The 22,360-nt window shown below is 41.3% G+C and overlaps 1 protein-coding gene across 1 annotated transcript in view; it reads left to right on the top strand.

Moving 5' to 3' along the window:
• GPLD1 (glycosylphosphatidylinositol specific phospholipase D1) overlaps nt 1-22,360 on the top strand; it is a 64,549-nt gene that overhangs the window by 17,980 nt on the left and 24,209 nt on the right. Inside the window, exons 5-12 of the mRNA XM_078446585.2 lie at nt 648-745; nt 1,175-1,285; nt 2,898-2,946; nt 3,920-3,974; nt 13,179-13,286; nt 13,514-13,541; nt 13,635-13,774; nt 22,183-22,248. Of these exons, the coding sequence (XP_078302711.1) occupies nt 648-745; nt 1,175-1,285; nt 2,898-2,946; nt 3,920-3,974; nt 13,179-13,286; nt 13,514-13,541; nt 13,635-13,774; nt 22,183-22,248 (655 nt within the window). The remainder of the gene's footprint in view (nt 1-647; nt 746-1,174; nt 1,286-2,897; nt 2,947-3,919; nt 3,975-13,178; nt 13,287-13,513; nt 13,542-13,634; nt 13,775-22,182; nt 22,249-22,360) is intronic.

Genomic DNA, 22,360 nt, shown 5'->3' on the forward strand with positions numbered 1-22,360 from the left:
ATAAAACAATTGTTGTAAATTAAAATGCTTGAAAGCCTTTGGAGTGTATCTACTGTTGTCTTTTGTGCTGGTGGGGTGGACTGTGATGGATGGAGATTGCACACATGCACATATACACCCCACACACACCTATACGCCCCCCCCCCACTGCACCTCCCCTCAAACCACACACCCCTTCTCTCCTTCCCTTTATTATTTTTTTAAAATTATTTTGTTTTGAGGGAGGGGCGGAGAGAAAGGGAGAGAGAATCCCAAGCGGGCTCCATCCTGTCAGTGCAGAGCCTGATGTGGGGCTCGATCTCACAAACCGAGCAATCATGACCCGAGCTGAAATCAAGAGTAGGATGCTTAACCAACTGAGCCACCCAGGCGCCCCCTCCTCTCCTTCCCTTTAGAGCACAGAATTGGAAACCCTTCCAGCTTCCATGGCAGCCCAGGTGATTTCAAGATGCTGTGAGCCAGTTCAGGCTCCTTTCTCTCTCTCTTTGTGCTGGCTCTTCTGTTCTAGAGGCTTCCCCTGCACATCAACAGAAGAAACTAAGAGACTCGGAGGGGAGGAGGAGGAGGGTCGTAGTGGGCAGCAGTAGTGGCAGATTTGGGAATCTCCAGCTTTTAAAGAAAGACTCCTGACACCTTTGTCTCATCAGGGCAATTCCATGATGTGTCTGAGAGCACTCACTGGACCCCATTTCTGAATGTGAGCGTTCATTACATCCGAGAGAACTATCCTCTTCCTTGGGATAAGGTAGGCACGGCCCTCAAGCCAAGAAGAAATTCTCTTCTAGACCCGCCGAGTCCCTTGCTTATGTCTGCATCTACTCCATTTGTCCCCCGTCCCCACGCCAGGCTCTGGGAGGGCTGCCCCCCACACCCACCCCCACCCCTGCATACCTTCAATGCCAAACATAGCATGTGGCTAGTTAATATCTGAATAAACCACTTAAAAATGTTTGGGCTATGTCACTTCACTGTTTTGCTCCAAGGGTAATTAATCTGAAATCCGTAAAATATTTTGAAGAGTCCTTTGTGGTTTTTGTAACTGGAAACTACAATGTACCTGCCTCTAATTTTAGTGTTTAAGTCTCAGTAATGGAAATCATACTTATTAAAACTGTTAATAGGATTTGTATAGACAAACCCAAGCACCTAGGACTCTAATTCGCTTCTTTGGCAGGACACAGAGAAATTGGTGGCGTTCTTGTTGGGAATCACCTCTCACATGGTGGCCGATGTCAGCTGGCACAGCTTGGGGATCCAGCAAGGGTTCCTCAGGACAATGGCAGCCGTGAGTACCTGTCTTTGGGTTAATGATGCTATGGGAGTGTTTCCCACCCAGGATTAAAAACTCACCCTTTTAGAGGAGAGGAGAACTTGAGATTATTCAGAGGTCATGTCATTTATTTTAAGAACAATTTATTATTTATTATTTATTCTCAAGTGGGTTAACATACAGTGTAGTCTTGGCTTCAGGAGTAAAACCCAGTGGTTCATCTCTTACATACGACACCCAGTGCTCATCCCAACAAGTGCCCTCCTCAATGCCCATCACCCATTTTCCCCTTTCCCCTGCACCCCACCCCCTCAGTTTGTTCTCTGTATTTAAGAGTCTCTTATGGTTTGCCTCCCTCTGTTTTTATCTCATTTTTCCTTCCATTCCCCTGTGATCATCTGTTAAGTTTCTCAAAATCCACGTATGAGTGAAATCATGTGATACCTGTCTTTCTCTGACTCATTTCACTCCTAACGCCCTCCAGTTCCATCCACGTTCTTGCAAATGGCAGGATTTCATTCTTCCTCTTTGCCGAGTAGTATTCCATTGTGTATATAAACCACATCTTCTTTATCCGTTCATCAGTTGAGGAACATTTGGGCTCTTTCCATAATTTGGCTATTGTTTGGAAGCAAGATTTCTTGCCCAAAGCAGGATTTGTTAGATTTCCATCCATTACGATTTATGCCTCTTAATCTTCCTGCTGCCTATACGTTCATCACACAGGCATTAGCCATTCACTAATGTGCACTGAAAACGGCGATAAATGTGATGTTCTGTTTAGTCACAAACAATATTGGGGAAATTTCATGTTTTATTCATGTTGTGTATTAATAAGGATGTGAAGACCTGCCACTTAGTTCTATTTGAAAGTAATGGTTCCGCGTGTTTGTTTTTTCTTTTATTAAATTTTCTTGGCCTTTTTAAATTAAATTTTTTTGTGTAGTCGATAGGCTGTTACATTAATTTCAGGTGTACAACATAGCAATTGGACGTCTCGGTTCATTATGCCGAGCTCACAAGTGTCACTGCCATCTGTCACCACACAACGCCACTATACTACCATCACTGTGTCCCAATGCTGTACCTTTTATTTCCATGATTTATCCGTTTAACTGGAAGCCTGTACCTCCTTCCCCCCCTTCATCCATTTTGCCCATCTTTTTGAATGTTCTGTATGAAAACGCCATTCCCCAAACTGAAAATGACGATCTTACCTGGTGACTTATTTCTGGAAGTCCCTTCTGGTCACCAGTTGACATTAGTACCATTCTGTGAGAAGCTTATGTTTGGACTCAGTCAAGATTGTGTATCTATCCTCTGAGGCGCAAACATTTGCAATAGCTTTATTTACTACCAGACAACAGGTATACAACTCAGCGGCCAATATAGTTTTGAACAAATAAAATAAGCATTTTAATATAATAGCTATTTATTAATGTAAAATAAAATAAGAAAATGAAACATGGTTTTGAAAATTGAGTCCATCCATATGTACCCTTAGCATTTCATTTGGTTAGACAGACAGTCACCTTCCCACTACTGGTTTGGCTGTGGGGTAGGGGTTTGGGCTACAGTTTGTGATGTATACGTACACACACATCGGGTGTTTCTCTTTCTTTTTCAGGTTGATTTTCATGGCTCTTATTCGGAGGCACATTCGGCTGGTGACTTCGGTACTATTTACACTTGCCAAATTTTCTTTTGCAGTGGTTATATCTCACTTGCTACGGAGTCACTATCTTAACTCTGTATTTTTTCCCCTATTTTAGTAACTTGCTTCTTTCTCCTTAACTGAGACCATTTCATGATGAATTAGAACTGGCCATGTGGTTCCCTTGAGTAAAAATGTAATTTTCATACTCTATGAAATAGGTATTAAGTCACTTTGTGAAACGACTAATAAACAGGCAGGGGTCTAGATAGTAAGTAATGCTTCTGGGAGCATCCTTGGGCAAAGATGTGCATAGTTCATGTAGGCTTGGTGCATTATCTCTTTCTCATTTGTGTGTGTGTGTGTGTGTGTGTGTGTGTGTGTGTGTGTGTGTAAAATTCAACTTATACTAAAAAAAAACCCAAATATTTAAAGTAAAATATGTATTTTTTTATCCTATCTTACCAGTACATATACTAACTAGCTATCTTAATAATTCATAGTATGGGTATACTTTAACATAGAAATGTATTTCCGAAAAGTTGCGTATGTGTATTTTTTTATTTAAAAAAATCACATTTCATCATTGACTTGTGTCATAATTTAGAAAAGCTTTACTTTATATCAGGTTGAAACTCCTTACCTAATATCACCTAATATTTCAGCTTTAAAGTGGCATCTTCCATTTTTTCCCATAGTAAATTACCTCCCAATATACAAAGTAGATGGTGAATGGGGTTTTTAAAGAACTTTCATGGCTTGTCTTTCCTTCAAGTGAAAAACTCTTAACATGGGTATTTTTTCTTAATTCATATGTTTCACTGCCTAAGATATAAAAGATCGCCTTTTTCTTAAAGATATGCCTGTATCTGAAACAACAAACAGAAACGTGTGACGATGTGATAAATAACCTGGGTTATCCAAATTTGTGTTAAGGAAGCATGCTACATCTTGTCTCTGACTGACCAAATGTACATATTTTTCTTGTACCCTAGGAGGAGATGTGTTGAGCCAGTTTGAGTTTAACTTTAATTACCTCGCACGGCACTGGTAAGAGCAAGTACACTCACATATGTGTTCCCTAAATGGCATTGACCCTTCTTATCCCTCTAGAAAATATAAATGTAAAATTGTAAACCTGTAAATTCTAAAAGGTAAAACTGCAGATTAGAACGTTCTAAGTAGATTCTTTAAACTTGTGAATTATACCATGTAAAAATGCATATTTTTAAAAATTTTTAAAATTATTATTGAGAGACAGAGTGAGACAGAGCATGAGCAGGGAAGGGGCAGAGAGAGGGAGACACAGAATCCGAAGCAGCCTCCAGGCTCTGAGCTGTCGGCACAGAGCCTGATGTAGGGCTCGAACTCACGAACCGTGAGATCATGACCTGAGCTGAAGTCGGATGCTCAGCCTACTGAGCCACCCCGGGTGCCCCTAAAAATGCATAATTTATATATATATATAAAAAAAAAGATGATGTACACCTGTGCGTCTACCACTCAGCTTAAGAAATGGAGCCTTACTGGAATCTTACAAGTTCCTTGCCCTCCCTCCTCAACTTCTCTCCCACTGGGGTAACCACTACTGTGGGTTTCCTGTTAATCATTTTGTTGCTTTTCTCCATAGTCTAAAACACAGGGATGTGTCCATATACAAAATAGTACATTTTTTAAGTTTTTAAAAAAATGTTTATTTATATTTGAGAGACAGAGACAGAGCATCAATGGGGAAGAGGCAGAGAGAGAGAGAGAGAGAGAGGGAGACACAGAATCCGAAGCAGGATCTGGGCTCCGAGCTGTCAGCACAGAGCCCGACGCAGAACTCCAACCCACAAGCTGAGAGATCATGACCTGAGGCGAAGTCGGACGCTTAGCCGACTGAGCCACCCAGGCGCCCCAGTAGTACACGGTTTTAAACTTTAGATAAATAGAATCGTATAGCATGTATTCCTCAAATTTTGTTTGTTTCTGTTTCTGAGATACAGTCACATGGATGTGTTTGGCGGTAGTTTGTTCATTTTTCACCACTACATGGTATCCATTTCATGGGCAGAGCAGGTGAATTACTCTGTTCTCACGTGGATGGATATGTAAGCCATAGGGAGTGTTTTTGCTTCACACATCGCGTTGCCATGAACGTTTCTGTACGTACACCAGAGAGGAACCTCTCTCATAATCACCACTAGACATGGAATTGGTGGGTCGTAGGGCATGTGCATGTTTAACTCCACTAAGCAAGCCCAGACTTTCAGAAAGGTCTTCCCAATTTCTGCTCTCCGCAGTTTTATATGGTAGTTATATGTATTTTTTTTCTTTTGACGTTTACATTTTCTCCAATGCTGGGTACTGTCCAACTTGAAAATAACCTGTTCGGTGTGTAATGGTACCTCATTAAAGTTTTAATTTGCATTTCCCAGATGACTAATAATGAGGTTGAACATTCTTTCATATTGGATTGTTCGTGTTTGATAGTAAGTGAAAATCCGATTTGGTGTTTGGCCTATTTTTCTGTTGGTTTGCTTATCCTTTTTGCTTGTTTCTGAGTGTTCTTTGCATATTAGGGCTCCTAATGTTTGGTCCGTTTATCATTATTTGTTACAAATATCTTTTTACGGTGTGCGGCATGTCTTTTTACTTATGATGTGTTTCAATAAGCAGAACTTAATTTTAACCTATAGTAATTGAATATATCGGTCTTTTCCTTTGTAATTTGTACTTGTGATGTCTTATTTAAGAAATCCTTCCCTACTTGAGGGCGTGAGATTATTCTCCTACTTAGCCTTCAAGAGCTTTTATAATTTTATTTTTTAAACTTTGCCTTTCATCTACCTGGAGTTAATCTTTTGTATATTCTGAGATAAGATCTGATTTTCTTTCTTTCTGGAGACAGAACTGATCGTCTCCAGATCAGGGCACTTATCCATAGCCTCCCCTTTCCTCACTGGTCTGTAATGCCCTCTCTGACATAAATTAAATTCCAGATGTATTTGGGTCCATTTCTGGGCTTTCTGTTTTGTTCTATTGATCTAATTGTCCGCGAGCAATACTGATTTTGAAAAATTACAGTGACTTTATAACACATCTTGACATGTGGTAGGGCTGGTCTCTCAGCCTGTCCTTTTTCTTCAGACATACCTTGCATATTCTTTTGCCTTGGTTCTTTCAAGTCAAGTGATAGGAGCAAGTTGCCATGTTCTGAGAAAAATCTTGTTGGAATTTTTATTAGAATTTTATTGAATCTAGAGCTCCATCGGAAGAGAATTTACAGCTTTGCAATATTGAGTCTTCTTATCCATAAATCTGTTATATAGTTTATTTAACTCTTCTTTAATGACTTTAAAGTTTCACAAGTTTTGTCATCAAGGTCTTACATATTTTATTTGATTTGGTTGCAGAGGCTTTTTATTTGCTACCATAAGTGGTAACTTTTGGTACCGGTTTTATCTTCTAATTGCTTGTTGCTGTGTAGAAATGCAAGTGACTTTCTAATTTTGACTTTTGTATCCAGCAACTAATTTAAATGTATCTGGAGATGCTTTCAAATTTACGGCAGACTCACAATGCCTCAGCTACAGATTGTCACCATTTTGCTTTTCCTGTTTCCTCCAGAAATTTCCTTTTTCTGGTGCATCACACTGGCTAATGTTTTCAGTTCCGTAGAAGTGGTGATACTGTGGGGCACCTGGGTGGCTCAGTTGGTTAGGCGTTTGACTTCAGCTCGGGTCATGATCTCACAGTTCATGGGTTCAAGCCCCGCGTCAGGCTCCGTGCTGACAGCTCAGAGCCTGGAGCCTGCTTCAGATTCTGTGTCTTCCTCTCTCTCTGCCCCTCCCCTGCTCATGCTCTGTTTCTCTCTTTCTCAAAAATAAATAAACATTAAAAAAGTGGTGATACTGAACATGCTCACCTTGTTTGTGATCTTGAAGAAAATGCTTTCCAAATTCATCACGTATAATATTTGCTGTGGGGTTTTGTGACTATCCTTTATCAACTCAAGGTAATTCCCTTCTATTTCAGTTTGCTAGTAGTTTTTGTTATGAATTAACTTCTTATGGATTGAACTCTGCATCTGTTGAAATAGTTCTCTCTTCTTTAATTAATCTTGATTAATTAATTGTGATTCTATTAATCTTACATTTGCCAATATTTAATCAAGTTTAATTCCTGGGACAAACCAACTTTGGCATAGCTTATTTTCTGTTTAATATTTGTTACATCTGTTGCTGCCTGGGCTTTTGCGTTTTTGTATATGGGTGAGCTTGTACTGTGATTTTCCTTTCTTCTGTCCTTGTTTGGTTTTGGTATCAAGGTTGGGCTGGCTTCATGACATCTGGTGGAGAGTGTTCCTTCCTTTTCCGTTCTCTGGAAGTCTCTGTAAGATCAAAACTTCGTTTTCCTGAATGTTTAGTAGACTTTGTAAAGCCCTCCAGGCCGGGTGTTCTTTGTAGAGACTTCTTAAAAACTTCTGTAATGGTTATAGGGCTATAGAGTTTTTTAACTTCTTCTTAAGGAGTTTTATTTTTCTAGGACTTTTCCATTTCCTCTGTTTAAACACTGTAGCATAAGGTTGTTCATAATTTATTTTTTTCTTTATTTGTACTTGTGTTCCCTTATCATCCATAAATGTTCTTTATCCTGTTTTTTCTTACATCTTCTCCAATGACTCTCAAATAATATTTTTCAGGTTTATTATTTTTAAAGAATGAACTTTTGGCTTTATTGATCCTCTCTGTTACATGTTCCCTTTCTCTTTCCTTACTTTTTACTCATATATTTATTTCCTTCAGGTTCTCCTAAAATTTGTAGAGTCTTTTTAAGTTTTTAAATTTAATGCCAGTATCGTTAACCTAGTGTTATATTAGCGTACGGTATAGTGATTCAGCAAATCTGTCCATGACTTGGTGCTCACCATGGTAAATGTACTCTTAATCCCCTTTATCTGTTGCACTCCTCCCCCCACCCATCTCCCTTCTGGTAATCATCAGTTTCTTCTCTATACCTAAGGGTCAGTTTCTTCTTTTCTCTCTCTCTTTTTTTCCTTTGTTCATTTGTTTTCTTTCCTAAACTCCACATCTGAATGGGATCACATGGTATTTGTCTTTCTCTAACTTATTTCACTTAGCATTATACTCTCTAGTTCACTCCACGTTGTTGCAAATGACAAGATTCCATTCTTTTTTTATGGCCAATTAATATTCCATCATGTATATATAGACCACACCTTCTTTATCTGTTCGTCAGTTGATGGGCATTTGTGCTGCTTCCTTAATTCGGCTCTTGTAGATAATACTGCTGAAAACATTGGGGTGCACGTATCCCTTTGAATTAGTATTTTTGTATCCTGTGGGTAAACACCCTGTGGTGCAATTGCTGAATTGTAGGGAAGTTCTATTTTTAACTTTTTTTTTTTTTTTTTTTTTTTCAACGTTTTTAATTTATTTTTGGGACAGAGAGAGACAGAGCATGAACGGGGGAGGGGCAGAGAGAGAGGGAGACACAGAATCGGAAACAGGCTCCAGGCTCCGAGCCATCAGCCCAGAGCCCGACGCGGGGCTCGAACTCACGGACCGCGAGATCGTGACCTGGCTGAAGTCGGACGCTTAACCGACTGCGCCACCCAGGCGCCCCTATTTTTAACTTTTTGAGGAACCTCCACACTGTTTTCCACAGTGGCCATACCAGTTTGCGCGTCCACCAACAGCGTACGAGGTTCCTTTTCCTCCACATCCTCGCCAACACCTGTTGTCTCTTGTGTTGTTGACTTTAGCCATTCTGACAGGTGTGAGGTGGTATCTCATTATAGTTTTGATTTGTATTTCCCTGATGATGAGTGATGTTGAGGGCATCTCCCATGTGTCTGTTGGCCCTCTGGATGTTTTCTCTGGAGAAATGTCCATGTTCTCTGCCCATTTTTAAATTGGTTTAGTTGTTCTTTTGGTGTTGACTTATATCAGTTCTTTATATATTTTGGATATTAGCCCTTTATCAGGTATGTCATTTGAAAATATCTTCTCTCATTCAGTAGGATGTTTTTAGCTTTGCTGATTATTTCCTTTGCTGTGCAGAAGCTTTTTATTTTATGAAGTCCCAATAGTTTATTTTTGCTTTTGTGTCCCTTGCCTCAGGAAACATATCAGAAAAATGTTGCTATGGCTGATGTCAAAGAAATTACTGCCTGTGATCCCTTCTAGGGTTTTTATGGTTTCAGATCTCACATTTAGGTCTTTAATCCATTTTGAGTTTATTTTTGTGTATGGTGTAAAAAAGTGGCCGAGTTTCATTCTTCTGCATGTTGCTGTCCAGTTCTCCCAGCACCATTTGTTGAAGAGACTGTCTTTTTCCCATTGGATGTTCTTTCCTGCTTTGTCAAAGATTAATTGATCATATAGTTGTGGGTTCACTTCTGGGTTTTCTACTCTGTTCCATTGATTTATGTCTATTTTTGTGCCAGTATCCCACTATTTTGATTAATGAAGCTTTGAAATATAACTTGAAGTCTGGAATTGTGATGCCTCCAGCTTTGCTTTTCTTTTTGAAGATTGCTTTGGCTACTCGGGGTCTTTTGTGGTTCTGTACAAATTTTAGGACTGTTCTAGCTCTGAAAAATGCTCTTGGTATTTTGATAGGGATTGCATTGAATAGTAGATTGCTTTGGGTAGTATTGACATTTTAACAATATTTGTTTTTCCAATCCATGAACATGGAATGTCTTTCCATTTTTTGGTGTGTCGTCATCAATTTCTTTCATCAGTATTTTATAGTTTTCAGAGTATAGGTCTTTCACCTCTTCTGTTCCTAGAGATTTTATTGGTTTTGGTGCAGTTGAAAATGGATTGTTTCCTTAGTTACTCTTTCTGCTACTTCGTTATTAGTATATAGAAATACAACAGAATTTTGTACATTGACTTTTGTATCCTATGATCCTACTGAATTCATTTATCATCTCTAGTATTTTTTTGGTGGTGTCTGTAGGGTTTTCTATAGATAGTATCCTGGCATTTGCAAATAGTGATAGTTTTACTTTTTCCTTACCAATTTGGATGCCTTTTATTTATGTTGTCCAATTGCTGTGGCTAGAACTTCCAATACTATGTTAAATAACGGTGGTGAGAGCAGACATCGGCATCTTGTTCCTGACTTTAGAGGAAAGACTCTCAGTTTCTCACCACTGATTATGATGTTCACTGTGGGCTTTTCATATATGGCTTTTCTTATGTTGAGGTATGTTCCCTTTAAACCTATCTTGTGGAGGGTTTTTATCATGAATGGATGTTGTACTTTGTCAAATGCTTTTTCTGCATCTATTGAAATTATCATAAGGCTTTTATTCTTTTATTGATATGATATGTCGCATTAATTTTGTGAATACAGAACCACTCTTTGAACCCAGGAATAAATCTTATTTGATCATGGTGAATGTTTTTGTTTTGTTTTTTTAATGTATTGTTGGATTTGGTTTGCTAGTATTTTGTTGAGGGTTTTTGCATCTGTGTCCATCAGATACTGGCCTGTACCTCTGGTTTTTAGTGGTGTCTTTATCTGGTTTGGGTATCAAAGTAATGCTGGCCTCATAAAATGCATTTGGAAGTTTTCTTTCATCTTCTATCTTTTGTAATAGTTTGAGAAGAACAGGTACTAACTCTTCTTTGTATGTTTGGTAGAATTTGCCTGTGAAGCCATCTGGCTCTGGACTTTTGCTTATTGGGGGTTTTTTGATTACTGATTGAATTTCATTAACGATAATTGGTCTGTTGAAATTTTCTACTTCTTCCTGATTCAGTTTTGGTAGGTTATATGTTCCTAGGAATTTATCCATTTCTTCTAGATTGTCCAATTTGTCATCATAGAATTTTTTTTAATATTCTCTTACAATTCTTTGTGTTTCTGTGGTGTCAGTTGTTACTTTTCCTCTTTTGGGGGGAGGGTGTTTATTTACGACCTCTCTCTCTCTCTCTCTCTCTCTCATGACTCTGGCAAGAGGTTCGTCCATTTTCAAGGAACCAAGTAGGCTCCCCAGTGTGATAATCTGCTTCTTGCCCCTCTCTGAAACCATGGCTCCCTCCCTCTGGTAGCCAGACCTGTGAGGTTTAGCCCACACCATGTCTCTACCCTTTCCACCCTCTTTAATGTGGCCTTTTCTCGACATTTAGTTGTGGAGGCTCTTCTGCCAGTCTTTGGGTCATTTTTGGGGTTGTCTGCACTGATGTGAGTGTTGTCTAGTTGTACCCATGGGACAAGATCCATTTAGAGTCCTCCCACTCTGCCGTCTTTGCCAGGAGTCTCCTGTTGAGTCTTGATTTGAGACCTAACATATGATCAACACTCGTAAATAGTCCATATGCGCTTGAAAAGATTGTTCTCCAACTTTTGGTCTAATGTACGTATGCTTATTAGCTTAAGCTTATTAAATTTACTGTTAAAATGATAAACTAGCCTTTTTATTTCATATTAGGTCGATCTAATAATTACCGAGAAATTTGTTAAAAAAAATTTCCCCTGGCGATGGTGGATTGTTTTCCATTTTCTTGAAGCTCTGTCAATTTGCTATATAGACGTTTTGAAGATATGTTGTCAGGTACATTCAAGTTTAAAAATCTTACATCTTTCCGGTGAGTTGAACCTTTTCCTCATGACGTGGTGACCCTCTTCATCGCCAATGAATGCTTATTGCCTTCCAGTCTCCTTTAGCAACTATCACTGTCGTTACGCTGGCTCTCTTGGTTATGTCCCATGGTGCTTGAATTCCTCACGGCTGGACTTCGAGTTGCATGTCTCCAGGCAGGGTTTGTCGACTTCTGCAGGCTCCCGGGAGACACTGTTAACCTAGGACCATACGGAGTTACATTCAGCCCTTGAAGTTGTCCTGACTACAGAGATAGCACGAATGCAGGACAGACCATTTGTGGGACTGGTGGTAGTTACCAATGTTAGGGGGACAACTATATCTTTTCCCCTTTATCCATTGTCAGTTTCTTGGCTGACCTTGACAGGTTAGGTTGGTTTCTGGCTAATACTCGTGCAGAGGCGTGGCCATTAGTTCAGAGTCTCCTCCGAGGTGGAAACCAGCTTTGGCTGGTTTCTGTGCTTTAGCCCATGCCTTCTGCAGCCCTTCAAAATCGCCAAGAGCTCGGGGCAGAGCCTGGCTTCCCCACTTGCTTACCTCTTCAAGTTTCCAGTTTCAATTTATTTTGGGCCTTTGGAAAATTTTCACTTTCTTGCTAGCTTCGTGATTCATCTAAAAAAAAATATTTTTGTTATTTTGTCCAGCCCGGAGCTATTTTTATTGGGAGGACCACTCTGGTGCTCTTTAAAAAAAAAAAAAAAAAAATGGATCTCTCCATAGAGTCTTTCTCATAAATATACTAAAATCAGGTTTTATTTGGTTGTGATTTCTGTCTGGTGTATTCTAAGGTTTCAGAAATAAAAACGGAAGATGATTCAGCATTAATCTAATGTATGCTGCTCTTTTGACTGAAATAAGGAATATTGTGAATCAAAACCTGACTTAGAATTCTTTTTACTGTCTCATTTCTTACTTCTGTGTGGTCTAAACCAGGATGTTGGGGTGAGGAGCCATTTCGGTGTTTTTAAAAAAATATTTTGTAATGTTTATGTATTTTTGAGAGAGAGAAGGAGAGGGAGAGAGAGAGAGAGAGAGAGAGAGAGAGGGAGAGAGAATGAATGGGGGAGGGGCAGACAGAGAGGGAGACACAGAACCCAAAGCAGGCTTCAGGCTCTGAACTGTGAGCACAGAGCCTGATCAGGGGCTCGAACTCACAAACCATAAGCTCATGACCTGAGCCGAAGTTGGACGCTTCACCAACTGAGCCACCCAGGCGCCCCCAATTTTGGTGTTTTAAAACTAAGAACTTTCAATAGCAATTCAGTGCTCAAAAGAATAAAAATATATTGCTCCTTGAACTGAATTCACAAGACCAATTCTTTTGACACGTTAGAGTTCGTTTCCTGTCTTTCAATGTACCTCCATAAATATCGGGTGAAGGTACAGTTGTTTGCTGTGCATCTTTGGGGAAATCAGTTCACTTTTCTGTGCTTTAGCTTCCTCTGATGTCAAGCAGGAATGTAGTAATTCCAAGCACCGGGGCTTGTAGGTAGGACGAAATAAATAGTTCATGGAAAGCCCTTTGCATAATTCCTGGCCCAAAGTAATCATGGAGTGAACAGTAGCTGCTCTTGCTGGCCATTTATCTTTAATTTCAGAATCTTATCTTATTCTAACGCCTTTCTCAGGTATGTGCCCGTCCAAGATCTGCTGGGAATTTACAAGAAGCTCTATGGCCGAGAAGTCATCACCAAAAGTGCAATCGTTGACTGTACCTACCTTCAGTTCTTGGAAATGTAGGTGTCGCCCAGAGGAGAGCTTACAACTGATCTCAGTGTGACTTCCTTCGAGTGCTTTCTGACGTTTTAGTTTCCTGAGTTGGGTTTTGGATTTACGGGATTTTGCTTATTCAAAGGCAGTTGCATGATAGTAGCTACATGTTAGTGGAGTTTTTTTCTTCATTATCTGCTTCGCTTCTCTGTACAAACCACACTCACAGGCAAAATTGTTGTTCATGTTGCAGGTATGGTGAGATGCTGGCCGTTTCCAAGGTAAAGGCTTCATTCTTCACAATCTCAATTTAAAGGATTACGAAGACACCAGGAAAAGCACCTATTGATAACTTTTCTTTTTCTCTACTGTAGCTTTATCCCACTTACTCCAGAAGATCCCCGTTTTTGGTGGAACAATTCCAAGAATATTTCCTGGGGGGACTGGATGACATGGCGTATTGGTCCACGAACATCTTCCGTCTGACGAGCTTCATGTTAGAGAACGGGACCAGGTGAGATCCGGCTCTACTTGTATGCGGTCCTCCTGCCCTGCCCCCCCCCCCCCCCCCCCCCCCCCCCCCCCCGCCAACTATTGTGCTCAGGTTTTCCACTGATCAAATGCAAAGCTCTCATGAAGTGCTAGCCTCTCTCATAACCAAGGAGGGAGAGCAAGGAACTCCCTCCCTCATCTCAAACTTCAGATGCGCTCCCGTGTGGTTACGTGTGCTGCTGTCTCCAGTTTTGGGGACGGAGAGGTGGATCCTGCAGGACTGTGGTCAGTGGGAGGGCCCCCTGTCCACCCCTGTGCCGCGTCCCCTCTTCAGGGAGGACCCGAGTTGTGCGCAGGCTCCGGCAGCCAGGGCCCAGTGAGCCTCCTCTCCGCCTGCCGCCGTCTCAGGGTTAAAGGGTTTCAGAGGCCGCTGCACCAAACTCCCTCCTCCGAAGTGAAACGAGGAGTGGACACATTTGTAAATCACAGCCTTCGGTTGGAGTCTGACATTCAGCCCGCGTGGAACAGCGTCTGGAGCGCCAGCTCCCGCCCTGCATGTCCAGGATGAGTGTTAACCGGGGCCTCCGACCAGGGTAGACCAGCCCACTTCCAGCCGCAGTAGACCTTTGGGCTCACAGAGTCTCCCCGCCGGATGGGGGAGCCAAGGCTCCTCTCGGATCTGGCTTGCAACCACCCCACTGAGTATGCAGCCCCCGTGCACTGCGCAGCTAAGTGGGGTGGGGGTGGTCTGGAGAGGGAGCAGCGGAGGCAGCACCCCATGCAGACAAGGGCAGTGGGAAAGAGGGTTTTAGGGCCGGATCTGTACCAGATGGCGGCTGCTCCAGGTAAGGAGTATAGGACTGGGGTTATAAACTGGAGAGGCCCAAATGTGTGTAGCTCTGGGATATTATATGCTGGATGCTATTCTTTTGGCCTTAAAGACATTTGCTAGTATTCGGGGCTGGCTCATTTGGTCAGGCATCCGACTTCAGCTCAGGTCATGATCTCACCATTAGTGGGTTCAAGGCCCACGTCAGGCTCCGTGCTGACAGCTCAGAGCCTGGAGCCTGCTTGGGACTCTGTGTCTCCCTCTCTCCCTGTCCCTCCCCTGCTCACATTCTGTCTGTCTGTCTGTCTGTCTCTCTCTCTCAAAAATAAATAAACATGAAAAAAATAAAAACACTTTTAGTATTCAGAGAACGTTAACCATAATTATATATTGTGATTTGGAACAGAATTCCCTTGCGTGATAAATTTGACATTAGACTGTAAATATGAAACCTGTTTTAAGTAGCTGGGGAACAGTGAGATAAACAATCCAATATAAATACTATTTTTAATAGTGAAATAAGCCTCCGGTGAAATCTCCAGGCTCTCCTTCTGTGGCCATGGGTTTTGGGTGCACACGATGGTAGAGGATGGGCTTTGGAATTTTCCAGACCTGCCACTCACTGCTGGGTTATCCCAAGCAAGTAACTAAACCTCCCTGAGCTTTGTTTTCTCATCTGTGAAATGGGGGCAGAAATAATTCTATCTTTGATTGTGGGGCTGTTGGGAGGTCCACCTGAGGGCGCTCATGTAAATGGTTCAGTGTGTAGGAAGCACTTTATAAATGTTGGCTTCTAGTGTTAGGACCACCATTGGAAGGAAGTTCAGTTTATGTGGGTCATGTGAGTGTGAATGACCTGCATTTATTTGTTTTAAAGATTTTCTCTCTTTTTAATTTAAAAAACAATTTTAAATTAATTTTTAAATTTACATCCAAGTTAGTTAGCATCTAGTGCAATAATAACTTCAGGAATGGAATCCAGTTATATGGGAATCCCCATATAACCCCCAGGGCTCCTCCCAACAAGTGTCCTCCTTGATGCCCCTTCCCCGTTAAGCCCCACCCCCCCCCCACCACCCTTCCAGCAATCCTCAGTTTGTTCTCTGCATTTAAGAGCCTCTTATGTTTTGTCCCCCCTCGTTGTTTTTATGTTATTTTTGCTTCCCTTCCCTTATGTTCATCTGTTTTCTATCTTAAATTCCACATGAGTGAAGTCATATGATATTTGTCTTTCTCTAATTTCACTTAACATAATACCCTCTAGTTCCATCCACATAGTTGCAAATGGCAAGATTCCATTCTTTTTGATTGCAAGTAATACTTCATTGTGTGTGTGTGTGTGTGTGTGTGTGTGTGTGTGTGTATACACACACCACATCTTCTTTTAAATTTGTTTTAAATGTTTATTTTTGAGAAGGAGTCAGAGTGAGCAGGGGAGGGGCAGAGAGCGGGAGACACAGAATCCGAAGCAGGCTCCAGGCTCTGAGCTGTCAGCACAGAGCCTGATGTGGGGCTTGAACTCATGAACTACAAGATCATGACCTGAGCTGGAGTCAGACACTTAACTGACTGAGCCACCCAGACACCCCAATATACCACATCTTCTTTATCCATTTCATCCGTCAATGGACATTTGGACTCTTTCCATACTTTGGCTATTGTCAATAGTGCTACTATAAACATTGGGGTGCATGTGCCCCTCGAAACAGCTTACCTGTATCCATCCCTTGGATAAATACCTAGTAGTGCAATTGCTGGGTCATAGGGTAGTTCTATTTTTAATTTTTTGAGGAACTTTCATTCTGTTTTCCAGAGTGGCTGCACCAGTTTGCATTCCCACCAACAATGCAAAAGGGATCCTCTTTCTCCACAACCTCGCCAACATCTGTTGTTGCCTGAGTTGTTCATGTTGGCCATTCTGACAGGTGTGAGGTGGTATCTCTTTGTGGTTTTGAGTTGTCTTTCCCTAATGATGAGTGATGTGGAGCATGTTTTCATGTGTCGGTTGGCCATCTGGATGTCGTCTTTGGAGAAGTGTCTATTCATGTCTTTTGCCCATTTCTTCACTGGATTATTTGATTTTTGGGTGTTGAGTTTGATAAGTTCCTTATAGATTTTGTATACTAACCCTTTTAACTTGATATTTCATTTGCAGATCTCTTCTCCCATTCCGTCAGTTGCCTTTTAGTTTTGCTGATTGTTTCCTTTCCTGTGCAGAAGCTTTTTATTTTGATGAGGTCCCAGTAGTTCATTTTTGCTTTTGTTTCCCTTGCCTTTGGAGACGTGTTGAGTAAGAAGTTGCTGTGGCTGAGGTCAAAGAGGTTTTTGCCTGCTTCCTCCTTGAGGATTTTGATGGCTTCCTGTCTTAGATTTAGGTCTTTCATCCATTTTGAGTTTGTTTTTGTGTCTGGTGTAAGAAAGTGTCCGGATTCATTCTTCTGCATGTCGCTGTCCAGTTTTCCCAGCACTACTTGCTGAAGAGACTGTCTTTATTCCATTGGATATTCTGTCCTGCTTTGTCAAAGATTAGTTGGCCGTACGTTTGTGGGTCCATTTCTGGGTTCTCTATTCTGTTTCATTGATCTGAGTGTCTGTTTTTGTGCCAGTACCATACTGTCTTATTGATTACAGCTTTGTAATACAGCTTGAAGTCTGGGATTGTGATGCCTCCAGCTTTGCTTTTTGGGGTCTTTGGCTATTTGGGGTCTTTTGTGGTTTCATACAAGTTTTAGGATTGTTTGTTCTAGCTCTGTGAAGAATGCTGGTGTTATTTTGATAGGGATTGCATTGAATATGTAGATTGCTTTGGGTAGTATTGACATTTTAACAATATTTATTCTTCCTATCCAGGAGCATGGAATCTTTTTCTATTTTTTTGTGTCTTCTTCAATTTCTTTCATAAGCTTTTTATAGTTTTCAGTGTATAGATTTTTCACCTGTTTGGTTAGATTTATTCCTAGGTATTTTATTGTGGTTTTTGGTGCAATTGTAAATGGGATCAATTCCTTGATTTCTCTTTCTGTTGCTTCATTATTGGTGTATAGGAATGCAACCGATTTCTGTGCATTGATTTTATATCCTTCAACTTTGCTGAATTCATGGATCAGTTCTAGCAGGTTTTTGGTGGAATCTTTTGGGTTTTCCATACAGAGTATCATGTCATCTGCAAAGAGTGAAAGTTTGACCTCCTCCTGGCCGATTTGGATGTCTTTGTGTTGTCTGTTTTCTGAAGCTAAGACTGCCAATACTATGTTGAATAACAGTGGTGAGAGTGGACATCCCTGTCTTGTTCCTGACCTTAGGGAGAAAGCTCTCAGTTTTTCCCCATTGAGAATGATGTTAGCGTTAGGTGTTTCATATATGGTGTTTATGGTCTTGAGGTGATCCTTCTATCCCTACTTTCTTGAGGGTTTTTTCCAAGAAAGGATTCTGTATTTTGTCAAATGCTTTCTCTGCATCTATTGAGAGGATCATGTGGTTCTTGTCCTTTCTTTTATTGAGGTGATGTATCACATTGATTGTTTTGCAGATGTTGAACCCGCCCTGCATCCCAGGTATAAATCCCATTTGGTCATAGTGAATAAGTCTTTTAATGTATTGTTGGATCTGGTTGGCTAATATCTTGTTGAGGATTTTTGCGTCCATGTTTATCTGGGAAATTGGTCTATAGTTCTCCTTTTCAGTGGGGTGTTTGGTTTTGGAATCAAGATAATGCTGGCTTCATAGAAAGAGTTTGGAAGTTTTCCTTCCATTTCTATTTTTTGGAACAGCTTCAAGAGAATAGGTGTTAACTGTTCTTTAAATGTTTGGTAGAATTCCCCTGGAAAGCCATCCAGCCCTGGACTCTTGTTATTTGGGAGATTTTTGATTACTAATTCGATTTCTTTACTGGTTATGGGTCTGTTCAAATTTTCTATTTCTTGTTTCAGTTTTGGTAGTGTATATGTTTCTAGGAATTTGTCCATTTCTTCCGGATTGCAACTATATTGGCATATAATTGCTCGTAATATTCTTACTATAGTTTGTATTTCTTTTTTATTTTTTTTTAACGTTTATTTATTATTGAGAGACAGAGACAGAGCATGAACAGGGAAGGGGCAGAGAGGGGGAGACACAGAATCCAAAGCAGGCTCCAGGCTCTGAGCTGTCAGCACAGAGCCTGACTTGGGGCTTGAACTTGTGAATTGTGAGATCATGACCTGAGCCCAAGTCGGATGCTTAATTGACTGAGCCACCCAGGTGCCCCTTGTTGTTCACATTTCTGCTGTGTTGGTTGTGATCTCTCCTATTTCATTCTTGATTTTATTTACTTGGGTCCTTTCCTTTTTCTTTTTGACCAAACTGGCTAGGGGTTTATCAATTTTGTTAATTTTTTCAAAGAACCAGCTCCTCATTTCATTGATATATTCTGTTATTTTTGGTTTTGATAGCATTGATTCCTGCTCTAATCTTTATTATTTCCTGTCTTCTGCTGGTTTGGGGTTTTATTTGCTCTTCTTTTTCCAGCCTTTTAAGGTGTAAAGTTAGGTTTGTATCTGTGACCTTTCTTCCTTCTTTAGGAAGGCCTGGATTGCTATATACTTTCCTCTTTGACCTCCTTTGCTGCATCCCAGTGGTTTTGGGTTGTGGTGCTATCATTTTCATTGGCCTCTATGTACTTTTTAATTTCCTCTTTAACTTCTTGGTTAGCCCATTCATTCTTTAGTAGGATGTTCTTTAGTCTCCTAATATTTGTTGTCTTTCCAAATTTTTTCTTGTGGTTGATTTCAAGTTTCATAGTGTTGTGGTCTGAAAATATGCACGGTATGATCTCAATCTTTTTGTACTTGTTGTGGGCTGATGTGTGTCCCAGTATGTGATCTATTCTGGAGAATATTCCATGTACACTGGAGAAGAATGTGTATGCCACTGCTTTAGGATGAAATGTTCTGAATATATCTGTTAAGTCCATCTGATCCAGTGTGTCATTCAAAGCCATTGTTTCCTTGTTGATTTTCTGCTTAGATGATCTGTCCATTGTTGTCAGTGGGGTACTGAAGTCCCCTACTATTAGGGTATTAGCAATGAATTTCTTTATGTTTGTAACTAATTGATTTATATAGTTGAGTGGTTTCATTTTGGGGGCATATATATTTACAATCGTTAGATCTTCTTGGTGGATGGACCCCTTAATTATGATATAATGCCCTTCTGCATCTCTTGATACAGTCTTTATTCTAAAGTCTAGATTGTCTGATATAAGTAAGTATGGCTACTCCGGCTTTCTTTTGTTGACCATTAGCATGATAGATTGTTCTCCATCCCCTTACTTTCAATCTGAATGCGTCTTTAGGTCTAAAATGGGTCTCTTGTAAACAGCATATAGATGGATCTTGTTTTCTTATCCGTTCTGATACCCTCTATCTTTTGATTGGGACATTTAGTCCTTTGACGTTTAGAGTGAGTACTGAAAGATATGAATTTATTGCCATTGTGTTGCCTGTAGAGTTGGAGTTTCTGGTGGCATTCTCTGTTCCTTTCTAGTCTTTGTTGCTTTCGGTCCTTTTAGTTTTGTTTCATCCTTTCTCCCCTCACAGAGTCCCCCTTAAAATTTCTTGCAGGGCTGGTTTAGTGGTCACTGACTCCTTTAATTTTTGTTTGGGAAACTTTTAATCTCTCCTTCTATTTTGAATGACAGCCTTGCTGGATAAAGAATTCTTGGCTGCATGGTTTTTTGATTCAGCATATTGAATATATCCTGCTACTCCTTTCTGGCCTGCCAAGTTTCTGTGGATAGGTCTGCTGCATACCTGATCTGTCGTCTTTTGTAGGTTAAGGACTTTTTTTTCCCTTGCTGCTTTCATGATTCTCTCCTCGCCTGAGTATTTTGTGCATTTGACTATGATACGCCTTGTTGATAGTTCGTTTTTGTTCAATCTAATGGGAGTTCTCTGTGCTTCCTGGATTTTGATGTCTGTGTCTTTCCCCAGGTTAGGAACCTTTTCTGCTATGATTTGCTCATATAAATCTTCTACCCCTTTTTCTCTCTCTTCATCTTTTGGGACCCCTATGATTCAGATGCTTAAAAAATTTTTTTAATGTTTATTTTTGGGGGGGAAGGAGGGGAAGAGAGAAAGGGAGACACAGAATCCGAAGCAGGCTCCAGGCTCTGAGCTATCGGCACACAGCCCGACGAGGGGCTCGAACCTATGAACCATGAGATCATGACCTGAGCCAAAGTTGTACGCTTAACCGACTGAGCCACCCAGGTGCCCCTAAACCTTACTCTTTAATTAGGAGAACTATTTGAGAAGGAACAGATTTGTCTCTTGATCTCTGTTCTGCTTTATCAAGGCGGAAAATTCCTTGAATTGATTGTCTCTTCACACCCAAAGAAAGATTCATCAGAGTTTGTGGAACTTGGTGGAAATATGGAGAAAGGCTCCAAAGAAAAAGGATCCAAATTCAGGAGCGGGAGAAGCAGTGTGTACACTGTCATATTATAAGGATTTCTCAGCGTCCTGATAATTATCTTCCAAAGCAGATTTGTCGCTTGAAACTCTTAGTGTAGCTTCTGGAAGAAACAGCAGAAGAATGGTAGTTATGTTTGCAGCCGGAGCTCTGCATAATTCAAAAAGGATTTGTAACTGTAGCGTTCTTGCTGTAAGGCTGCCGTCCCAATCCTGGTGTTGGAGAACAGAGCATTTGAGGAAAAACCTTCTCCGAAGCTGAACGTTGGCCCTGAGAGAGATGATTTTTTTTAAAATGTTTATTTATTTTTGAGAGAGACAGAGAAAGAGAGACAGAGCATGATTGGGGAAGGAACATGGAGAGAGGCAGACACAGAATCCAAAGCAGCTCCAGGCTCTGAGCTGTCAGCACAGAGCCTTACACGGGGCTTGAACTCACCAACTGTGAGATCATGACCTGAGCTGATGTCAGATGCTCAACCGACTGAGCCACCCAGGCGCCCCTGGAACAGACTCTTGTAATGTAATACTCCCTTGCTTAGTGCTTCCTTCCAGAGGGAGAGGGAAAGTTTACCTCTTATGTTCTCTTAGTGGCCGTGTCAGTTTACAAATCTTTGTTTTTAAAGGAATGAGATGAAGAAAATAAGACCTATTCAATCATATGCGGGCATAATCGGGCAGAGAGGGGTGCCATTGGGAATCCGTTTCTTTTTGTCTCCAACTCCCAGAGCGTTCATGGTAGCGTGGGGCGGTGGAACAGGTTCACTGGGAGGGAGGAGGGCGGCGTGAGTCTGGGGTGACCAGAGCAGGTGCACAGGAGGGAGGGGGGTGGGTTCAAAGCCCCACGCTGGGCTTTGTGCCGACAGCTTGGAGCCTGCTTTAGGTCCTGTGTCCCTCTCCTCCTCCTCGCAGGGAGGGGTCTGGGGTGACCAGGGTGTGGGGCTGCCTGTGTTACCACCGGGCTGTCTGCAGTCGGCTCATACACCCTCAGCACGGAGGCCCCCGGTCCTTCAGCAGTGCCGTCTGGCTCCGTCACGAACGCCCCTAGACTAAGGCTTCTGGACGCGGCTTCAAGTGCACCACCGATTCTCAGTAAAATTCATGCCTGGAAAGAAGGTGGTAGAAAAATGCCCGATTCATCTGTGTCCCCAGTGACTGCAGTCTGCCCGAGAACCCTCTGTTCATTGCCTGCGGCGGCCAGCAAACCAGCGCCCAGGGGTAAGTGGATTCCAAACCCGTTCATAGAGAAACAACATGCAAACCGAACAAGGAACACACCGAGGGGTGCTCGGTAGACACGAAGACGGGATTTGTAGACAGGTAGGTGCGC

This window comes from Panthera onca, chromosome B2, assembly GCF_046562875.1.
Source record: "Panthera onca isolate mPanOnc1 chromosome B2, mPanOnc1 haplotype 2, whole genome shotgun sequence".
Lineage (NCBI taxonomy): Eukaryota > Metazoa > Chordata > Mammalia > Carnivora > Felidae > Panthera > Panthera onca.